The 11124-nt window shown below is 34.7% G+C and overlaps 2 protein-coding genes across 12 annotated transcripts in view; both read left to right on the top strand.

Moving 5' to 3' along the window:
* LOC106870821 (CUE domain-containing protein 2-B) overlaps positions 1–254 on the top strand; it is a 65729-nt gene extending 65475 nt beyond the window's left edge. The window contains exon 9 of the mRNA XM_014917043.3: positions 1–254. This exon is cut by the window's left edge and continues 2898 nt beyond it. The gene's annotated coding sequence lies outside the window, so the exon portion shown is untranslated.
* A 4612-nt stretch (positions 255–4866) lies between these two features.
* The window catches only part of LOC106870776 (tyrosine-protein kinase BAZ1B), a 65152-nt gene continuing 58894 nt past the window's right edge, over positions 4867–11124 (top strand). For 4 of the 11 annotated variants that reach the window (XM_089363845.1, XM_089363842.1, XM_089363850.1 and 1 more), the window contains exons 1-3: positions 4867–5435; positions 7283–7442; positions 10310–10485. In XM_089363845.1, the coding sequence (XP_089219971.1) occupies positions 7330–7442; positions 10310–10485 (289 nt within the window). In that variant the 5' untranslated portion in view covers positions 4867–5435; positions 7283–7329. Of the gene's footprint in view, positions 5436–6199; positions 6804–7155; positions 7443–10309; positions 10486–11124 lie in introns of those variants that run through there. The other 7 variants (XM_089363844.1, XM_089363841.1, XM_089363849.1 and 4 more) reach the window with 2 other exon arrangements.

Raw genomic sequence — 11124 nt, 5'->3', positions numbered from 1 at the left:
TCTAGCTATCTATCAGTTTATCTATCTTTCTATCTATCTGTCTGTCTATCTATCTATTGTATCTATCTATTACCAAATTTTATGACAACTTACTTAATTATGATTCACTTAAATCAGGTTTCAAGATAAAAAGTAACAAAAACAAAAAAAAAAGAAACACAAAAAAAAAAAAAGATTCTCTTTCAGTTCCATATCTTGATTTCCTTCCACATTTGGACAGCTGCTGGTTTACAAATAAATCATTCACCTTCAAATTGTTCTTTCTTTCTTTTCTTTTTTATCATTTATTTATTCATTGTTCGAAACCTGTTTTTTTTGTTGTTGTTGCTGTTGTTGTTGTTGTTATTGTATTCAATCATAGACAAAGGAAGGGCTGTGTATTAAGACGTTTGTTTGCCAACTGCATGGTTCTGGGTTCTATCTTACTGCGTGGCACCTTGGGCAAGTGTCTTCTACTGTTGTCTTGCACCAACCAAGCCTTGTAAGTAGATTTCACAGATGCAAACTGAGAGCAGCCGGTTGTGTGTGTGTGTATATATGTATATATATATACTCTTTACTCTTTTACGTGTTTCAGTCATTTGACTGCGGCCATGCTGGAGCACCGCCTTTTAGTCAAGCAAATCGACCCCAGGACTTATTCTTTGGAAGCCTAGTACTTATTCTATTAGTCTCTTTTGCCGAACCGCTAAGTTACGGGGACGTAAACACACCAGCATCAGTTGTCAAGCGATGTTGTGGGGACAAACACAGACACACACACACACATATATATATATATATATATATATATATATATATATATATATATATATATATATATACATATATATACGATGGGCTTCTTTCAGTTTCTGTCTACCAAATCCACTCACAAGGATTTGGTCGGCCTGAGGCTATAGTAGAAGACACTTGCCCAAGGTGCCATGCAGTGGGACTGAACCCTGAACCATGTGGTTGGTAAGCAAGCTACTTACCACACAGCCACTCCTGCGCCTATATATATATATATATATATATATATATCATCATCATCATCATCATCATCATCGTTTAACGTCCGCTTTCCATGCTAGCATGGGTTGGACGATTTGACTGAGGACTGGTGAAACCGGATGGCAACACCAGGCTCCAGTCTGATTTGGCAGAGTTTCTACAGCTGGATGCCCTTCCTAACGCCAACCACTCAGAGAGTGTAGTGGGTGCTTTTACGTGTCACCCGCATGAATATATATATATATATATATATATATATATATATATATATATATATATATTGTCATCATGAAATAATTTGTAGTTGGTTGAGTTATCTACTTACTTGGTTTGGATACTTTTGTGTGATAGATTAGATGTGAAATGGACAGTTAACCTTCAAGAAATACAGACAGGGAAAAACCAGAACAAAGGCTGAGGGCTCATCATCTGAAGTGAGTGGAATTATTTGGGAAACTTGTCTGAAGCTTTCTACTAGAGTGATATCTGTCACTGATTGGCACATAGGAAGACTTAAACATAGCCTGCGTAAAGCTAAATGGACTCGACCATCATGTGATATAAAGAAGCAAAATAATGGGTACCTAAAGGTTTGCTACACTTTCATTCCAAAACCTAACTTGTGATATTTATTGTGACTAAATTTACTGAAACAACAAGAAGCTTAATAATTTCGTTGTTGACACAACATCAAAGGGATAATGGGATTCAAAACATCTACTGGACAGGAGACCAACATATCTTACTTTTCAGAGCTGGCTGTGACTGTGTGGAAAAAGGACTGTCTAAAAATAACTACAACATACACACTCACTTTGCTTTGTTAAATCAATACTGTAGACTCCCTGATCCAACAAATGGTTTATTATGATTATCCAGTTAGGCATGTTTCTTCCTCTCTGATAGGCTCCAAGTCAACAATTCATATTGATGAGAATTGCAGCACTTGAAACTTATTGTTGGTTGATCATTTTCATTCAGTCTTGCACAGTGATTCCAAACTCTGGAGGCTGTATTCAGATATGGAGTTGCTAAGCATTTATTTTAGGTATCTGGAACTATTCATTATTTATTAATAGTAGCAAAATGTCTTTGATGTAAAATCTAATAATTATTTCCCAGTTACGTATAATCAATAGATAAAATATGGATTCAAAATTCCTCAATTCTAATTTTGAATCTTAAATAATTATAAAGTATTTTAATGACAAGACGGGGAATATTAACAAAATAGTCAAATACTAAAGGTATTTAAAGAAAATATATAACGGTGTTATTTTTGCATATTTGACCTTTCAAAGTTTTGTTGGTCTCAACAGATTTTTTTTTGCCGACGATATTTTTAGAGGGACATAATTCTTGCCTCCTCTGAATGTAGATTACCTCCCTTGCCACAGCTGGGGTGGAACAACTGTTTTTCAAATGAAAGCAATGCTAATAATTTTGGAATTAGGATTTTAGCCATTACCGTCGACCCCAACACTTGACTGGTTCATATTTTTTCGATTCCGCAACATCTAAACGATTTGAATTTTTAACACGTTTGACAATTCTCTTTTTACATTCAGTAGTCATGATATTACAACCCGTACCCTCAAAATGCAACTTTTTCTCCGTTGTATATGAACTTATCTTAACTCACGAACTCCACTGAATCTAGCTAAATTTTATATTTTCTCCATAATTTCAACGAATATATCATACAACAGTTATTGCCAAATTGCCATTAGTCTCTCGATCATTAACACATCTAAAATTTGATTTTGATTTTATTGCTTTCACAGTGTTTACCGTTTTACAAAAACAAACTAGAAAACAGGACAAAACAGAGAACACAAATGAAAAATGGAAAAGAAAAAAGACCAAAATAATTCACCACCTTGGGTTGAAAAGTTGGGGGCTCTGAGAAACCTCTCTAATGGCAATTGAGACACATCAACAGGTTTGCAGCGTTGCCGCGGGTGATGGCAAGGCTGATGCGCTGGAACAGCCAAGCGTCCTCACGAGCCTCACCAGTTACCTCTGCAAGGCAAGTTGCCAGTGAAGACAGGAATCTCGCAGTCAGTGTTCCGACCCCACCAAACGTCTCGAACGCCACAGGATGGAAAATGTAGTTGGCCGACAGATCGCGGTATTTCAGGATTTTGTTCCGCTCGGCTGCAGAAGCTGTGGATCTCGCCCTGACCGCAGCATCCAGGGTATGAGAAGAAGTAACGGAGTCGCTAAAATATATAAGAACGTATTTTCAAACTTATTGATTTAATGTTTTTAAAATATATCTTAACAATAAATGATTTTATAATATCATTAAAATCAATCATATGTAACATAATATATGATGTTGGTGCAGACATATCCGTTTATCCAATATTGAAAGTAAAAATGGGAAAAGAGGAACAAGAAAAAAAGAAAGACGAAAAATACAAAGAAAGAAAAAAGTGTAATGAAATACTTGCTTATGCTTTAATTAAATGCGATTTAGACGTGTATGTGTTTGTTATTCTTTGTATCAACTCACGATCAATAAAAAGCCATGTTTTCAGAGCAATGCAGTCTGTTTCAGTGTTTCAAAAGCCCTAAGTGTAATTGTAACAGTGATTGCAACGCATCACTTTGCCAAATGCCAAGTGTGTAATATGCGCAGTGCGTGCTTCAGTTCATTTCTAAAATATTTCTGTTTGTTTCTACCAACCACATGGTTCCGGGTTCAGTCCCACTGCGTGGCATCTTGGGCAAGTGTCTTCTACTATAGCCTCGGGCCGACCAAAGCCTTGTGAGTGGATTTGGTCGACGGAAACTGAAGAGAAGCCCGTCGTATATATGTATGTATATATATATATATATATATGTGTGTGTGTGTTCGTGTTTGTCCCCCCCTAACACTGAATGACAGGCAAAATCGACCGCAGAACGTGAAGTCAGAAGAAATAATTCTTTCTTTTATAGACACAAAGCCTGGAATTTTGCGGGGAAGGGGGCTAGTCGATCACATCTATCCTGGTACTTGAATAGTACTTATTTCATCGACTCCGAATGGATGACAGGCAAAGTCGACCTCAGCGGAATTTGAAATCAGAACGTAAAGCCGGACGAAATGTCGCTAAGCATTTTGTCCGGCGTGCTAACGGTGTTGCCATGTCGTAGCCTTAAAGTTGGATGAAATTATAAACGTTATAAAATAGCCTATATAATGCCAGTTGGTATAAGGAAATCAATGAACATCTCTGCTGAGGAAATGAAATAGAATATCTTTGGTTTTACAAACTCAGAAAATTACGATCGAATCTAATATTGGATGTAAGAAGAAAATGAATACTTTGAAACTTACGATTTCAATAGTGTCAATTAATGATTTCTTAATACTTTATACATTTTCAGGAAGGGGTATAGTCGATTAAAATGTTCTGGTCAAAAGCTATGAGTACCAGAACGTTGAGATTTAAGTATTTTTGGTCTGAATATAATTAAAAATCAACAATAACAAATTCCGAGCCATAGGCACATCCGCACCTGGACGGGACGCCAGTCCTTTGTAGTATTACTCATTTTTGCAAGCTGAATGCTCTGGAGCAACATGAAGTGAAGTATTTTGCTCAAGATCGCAACACATCGTCTGTTCCAGGATCTTCCGATCATGAGTGTAACACCCTAACTACAAAGTCGCGCGTCTCCACTCATTCGTTAATTATTAGCCTGAAGTTCTCCGATCTTTACTGGTTGTGTCTCATATTTTCATTAGTAATCGATATTCAAAGCAGCGTGCTTTTTGAGACTATTTTGCACTATAGAGGAAATCTATTGCAATAGTACAGGTTGATATAGTTTTAAAATAAAATATTTTGTTAAATTACTTGGCAATATCAGAATAACAGAGCGCCTTTAGTTACGTCCCTTCGCACTCCGGCTTCGGCTCCAACCAGAGTTGATTTTGTATTTCATTCTTCGAGGATCGGGATCGGGATCGATAAATTAATCACTCATCAAGAAGTAAGGGCGATATAACTGATTAAACTCATTTCCAAAAATTAAGGCCGTGAGACAATTTTAGAAATCAATATTATAAGAAGGTCATAGAAAACAAACACGGCAGCGCACGGGAGAAAAAAAAAAAATGCCTTCGGGTCTTTAGTTACTTCCCTTTATATTCTGAGTTCAAATCTTGTCATGGTTTGACGATTTGGGGGTCTTATAAAATAAGGAACTCGGTACGCCTATCAAATCTATTTCCTTGTGCTAATGTCAGTTTTCTTTTCATCCTTTTATCATCCTAGCCAACAGTTTTATTTCAGATCACACAAGGTAGAACAAAGGCAGCAACCTGCTTTTGGATCCTTGCTATGATGATGATTTGACTACATTTACGGCATTCTTTGTTAGAGGCAAGAAACACTCAGACCGTCTCGAGCTCATCTCCTGAATATTTGATGCCTTATGTTTAGGTAAGATACCAATAATTAAATCCCACTTCTTATGTAATGATATATTATATAGTATATACATATATATATATATATATATACACACGTATGTATATATATATATATTTTTTTTATTTTTTTTATTAAAAATATCCTATTATACTTTAAAAAATTTTTAAAGGTAAGTTAGCTAAAGAACGACATATTCTATTATAATAATTTATTACTTTAGGACAAGATATTTATAGACTTATAGAAGGAATTGAGATTGTGGTTCTTTTCAGCATATTAGCGGCGTAAGTGATTTCAGCTGAGAATCGAAACCGGCGCGCATTCCATTGTGTTTTCTGTACGCGATATTTTATAATAGTGGCTTATTTTTTAACTGGGTAAAAAACCCATATGAAAAGAAACAAGAATAAAATGAAATGTTTTATTTTTACAAATTTAAATGTTTATGTGAAAGAATGGCGAAATCGACAGTATTGAGCAAAATATCTTGTGGTATTTTATATTCTGAGTTCAAAGTCCCACCGGTTAGCTTTGCGTTTCATCCTTCTGGCATCGATGAAATAAAATATCATTAAAGTACTGAGATCAGTTTAACATTGCTACAAAGTCTGCTAGATGTGACTGGAATCATAACGGAATGCTATTATTTTATAATATTCTAATAGTATATTTATTTTTTTAAATTACAAATATTCTCCAAAAATATGCAAAAAAAAAAAAGTAGAACTACGAAAATTTAACTAGTCGAGGAAAATTAGGCGCTGCGAAAAATTAGTCGATAAAAAAAAAAGGCGGGGATACCATTTCTAATTTGTTGACAAAATATAAGCGCGCCAATTTTGGGGGTTAGCATGGTCACAATATCGTAAAATACACCACGTATTGTAACAGATTAAGAAATACCAAGTTGCTATTCTTTACGTATTGTGTATGTGTGTTAATAAAACTAACCAGTTATATAACTTAGTTCTGTAAACTATTTTACGTAGTATTGAAGTAAAACAAAAATGAAAAGTACACAGGAAGTACGTATTGTTGTACACCTCATGTCAGATTTCATGGAGCACACCAACAATAAGATCAATGATACCCCAGGTCCGACCATCTCGTGTATTTAACAGTACCTAGGACTACGTCATCCAATGTGTCATTCCTTTTTTATATATATATGTATGTATATATATTAGAGGGACGTTAAGGGAACTGAGCTTCTATTTCCAGGAGTTCTTGTGATTCGTGAAGCGGCTTTTTCGATGTGTGGAAGTATTCATTGATATATGTATAACGTAGTGTGATAATAGAACTTGCTGGATATTCTAAATAATGAAACTCAAAGCAACTCTAATATTACGTTCGGTTATGATTTATCAATAATTAGTAAATATATATTTTCTATTTTGTAATTTTTTTTTTTTATAATGAAGAAATATCTTCGTTCGTTCACACCTGCAAATAACAATCCCGCGCTTTTGTTTAGCAATTCTTACCTCTCCCCGGACTATTAACTCATCTAATTTCAATTTTTCTTTTGTAAATTTACAAAAAAAAAAAGAATTGCAGTTTTATAATTTTGCTGTATAATAATAATATTTGAATTTTATTATTTTTACGATAAAATTTTTTTATCTAAAATATAGAATATGAAGTGAATTTTAAAAAAAATATTTATATTTCATAATAATAGTAATAATAATAATAATTTTCTTCTTCTGCTGCAAATGTAGAGATCATGTGACAGAAGCAGGAGAAATCTGTGTTGGCCAACTTTGACATTCGCGCCACATTTTGAACACCAACAGTAGTTTTTTATATATATACACACATATATATATATATATTATCATTTTTCTCTGCAGGAGGATTCGCTCTATAAATATATATTAAAAGAAAAAACAAACAAACAATGCCGCTTCTTGGGAAAAAGATTTTTGTTTACGCCAAGCCACTGGTGAATCGTAAATCGGAGGAAGTAATCTACAGCATTGCCCATACGAAAGAACAGTTCCGATCGAAGCAGTATCCTTCAGTTTTTGCTACAATTTTCTCTCTTTCTAACCAACATGGCTGACTTGCACTCATTGACAACAACAACAACTGCAATCAAACAAACAGTCCCACATTGGGCATATTACAACAATCAATCACACACTCGTTTTATTTCATTACAAATATCTAACTATTATTGATCTGTTGCATGTATATTTCCCCTCTCTGATTCCGTCATGACCAATATTATTTAGACCCAATTTCCGTAGCCGTCAATCTGTAATCAGACATATATATATATATATATATATATATATATATATATACACATATATATTTGTATAAAGGCAAATGGTTTATTCTGTTAGCTTACCTAAGCTAAGCTACTCAGAGTTTTAGCACGATATACTTGCCATAGTACACCACTCGAAACTCCGAGTAGGTAGAAAGTGATTCATCGACTTTATTGCAAAATAAACTACTACAGTCCTCGCTTTATAGTTTGCAACTATCTATGTATGTATATATATTATATAAGGACCAGGTTTTATTCCATCAACACTCGCATATTTCTATCTGTATAGATGTGTATATAATTAATATATGTGCAAGTAATTGTGCGTGCAGTATATGTTGTGTGTGATATGTGACAACCGGTATCATTAAGACCGTTGTACATTTCAATTTTCACTAAATACAGACCCTCACTTAGAGCGGGAAGAGGGCAAATAATGCACAAGGTCGTTGTGACGTTCATCATTTTCATCACTTTTATTCGTCTCAATTTCTTCGTTAGCAACATGGAACGAGATGGCAATCGTTTCAATCGGGGATGGAAACCGGGTGGCAGATTCGGCGCTCGCCTGGGGAGAAATCAATTTCACCGTTTATTTATTTATTTGTTTTCATTTTAACTCTCTGTCGACCGGTTGTTTGTTATGGTGGTGGCTATAGCACGTGGACCATGGCGGAGGTGACAGGATCATGGATATATCAGCTCCCTCCTTCGGTCGCCCCACTTCTTTTTTTTCTTCTCTCTTATGGTCCTTGACATCCGGCCCTTTTTACATAAGATCCTTCCTTCCCCTATGACCGGCCAGGTTCTGGGAACTTAGTCTCTTCCGCCATCTTGAGCTCTTTGTTGTAATAATTCTGACCACAACAGCGGTCAGAAAAAGTACACTTACCTTTTTAAAGCAAAATAAAAAACAAAACTATACGACTAAGCCCTTATCCCCATCATCTAAATATTAATAATCATTCGATCATTTGTATATTTGGGAAGAATGCTTTATATATTTAAGCATATATTTAATTTCCCATTCATTATCATGGATTTTCTATTTATTACATATAATATGAAGTCTTTGGGCAGTATTATGTTTGGGACAGCTGTTTATATCTTTATATATATATATATATGTGTGTGTGTGTATATATATATATATATATATCCCCGTAGCTCATCCCAATTTTTAAAAAAATTATTTTGGGCTGGAAACACAAGGTGTTGGTAGATATCCGCACCCCCCACCGCATAGTGAAATAATATTTGACATTTCATTGCTCTAAATAGTTATTTTAATTTTAGTTCCAAAAATACATTTCAAACATCGCCACTTCCTCTGCCTCTCAGAGGGATATTAAATAAGCAAAGCCAGCTAGCGGGGTTTCAATTCTTACTTGGAACTAGCTCTCCTTTCAATATATTAGGAATATTAGAAATGTGTGTGTGTGTGATCGTGTGAGTTGTGTGAAGGATCGTACATAACCTAACACTCGGAGTAGTGACGGAGTGAATAATCAGCTACGAATGAGCTCTACTGTTTGTATTGAGTGCTTTTTCTCGCGTTTGTGTATACAAACGTATGTGTGCGTCTATCTATCTGTCTCTCTATCTATCTGTCTCTCTCTCTATCTATCTATCTATCTTCTTGTGGGTGTGTGATATTTTACATCAATTAATGATCATCGGTATGAATTGAGGGAAATGTATGAATGTGAGACCTTATTCAATTACATAAAATGGACCTCTGTGTACATACATGCATATTACACACCGATAAGCTTTTTAAAAAATAAAAGTACTGGTGTTGATTCGTTCGACTAAAAATTCTTCAAGCATGCCCGCAGCCTAACGTCCGAAACAAATAAAAGATAAAGATGTATTGATGTGCTTGCGTATATACATATGTACATGTATGTATATATTCAGATCTTTGCTTTGGCTTGTGCTGCTGTTGAGGTTGAAACGAAAATAATTGTTCGAAACAAAGGAAATGTGTGTGTGTGTATATGTATATATATATATATATATATATATATATATATATATATATGTACATAGATAACACTAAAATCCGCAGAAATGTATTTTCGTAATGCTATAATGTAGAAATATATATGTATATTAAGGTAAACTAAAATCATTCAATTCCAGACTGAGGTAACCGTGTGTGTGTGTTTGTGTATGTATGTGTATATATATATATATATATATATATATACATATATATATATATATATATATATATATATCGTGTGTGTATGTATATATATATATATATATATATATATATATATTAGGTCTAGATATTGATAATAAACTCGTAAAAAATATAGGTTAGAAATTGTCAACGGTTCGTTATTTTTTAGTCCCCTCTGTTAAGCTTTTCTTTGTTTATCCATGTATAAATGTCAGTCCGTAACGCGCACATAGACACATATAATAAATACACCAAAGTTATACACTCTTGTTTTTGTTGTTGTTTTTGTTTTTTTTTCATATACATTATTCTTTGAGCCTTGTCTTCGAAAGCTTTTACTTTTCGGTATTTATAATAACATGTATGGCAATTTTATTGTATATGCGTTTATTACCCTTAACCAAAGTTTAGGGATTATGAGAAGCGAGTGGCACTGTACAAGAACCGCATCTGGACGTGTCAGTCAACTGGACACACCAACCTCACCCATGAAGAAGCTTGGAATTCGGAAAAGAATGTTAAGAAATCGGTCCAATCGCAGTTTCAGACCTGCTATGAGAAACCCGTCTTGGAGATTGTACACCATAGTATGTAGTTGACTTTTGTTATTTATTATATATTGGTATTGACCTTGTTGATGATGGTGAAAAACAATCACTCTCTTTCTTTCTGTCCTCTATCTCTCTATTACTCTTTTACTTTTGACTGTTGCAATGCTGGAGCACCGCCTTTAGTCGAGCAAATCGACTCCAGGACTTATTTTTTGGAAACCAAGTACTTATTCTATCGGTCTCTTTTGCCAAACCGCTAAGTTATGGGGATGTAAACACACCACCATCGGTTGTCAAGCGATGTTGGGGGACAAACACAAACACACAAACATATATACATGCATATATACGACGGGCTTCTTTCAGTTTCCGTCTACCAAATCCACTCACAAGGCTTTGGTCGGCCCGAGGCTATAGTAGATGACACTTGCCCAAGATGCCACGCAGTGGGAATGAACCTGGAACCATGTGGTTGATAAGCAAGCTACTTACCACACAGCCACTCCTACGCTTTTATACACTATTTTGATGGATTGTTTGTATAGATAGTGTGTATGTGCAGGTTTATTGTTTGTGTAAATGTACAGATATATGTGGTTATGTGTTGTGTATGTATGTGTATATTGTTAGTGTGTGTATTACCTGTTTTTGTATGTCTTTTACATTGTTCCATGT

The sequence above is a fragment of the Octopus bimaculoides genome, chromosome 15, assembly GCF_046866305.1.
Source record: "Octopus bimaculoides isolate indiv1 chromosome 15, ASM4686630v1, whole genome shotgun sequence".
Classification (NCBI taxonomy): domain Eukaryota; kingdom Metazoa; phylum Mollusca; class Cephalopoda; order Octopoda; family Octopodidae; genus Octopus; species Octopus bimaculoides.
The sequence above is the reverse complement of the archived record's forward strand: the minus strand, read 5'-3'. Positions and strand labels throughout refer to the sequence as shown.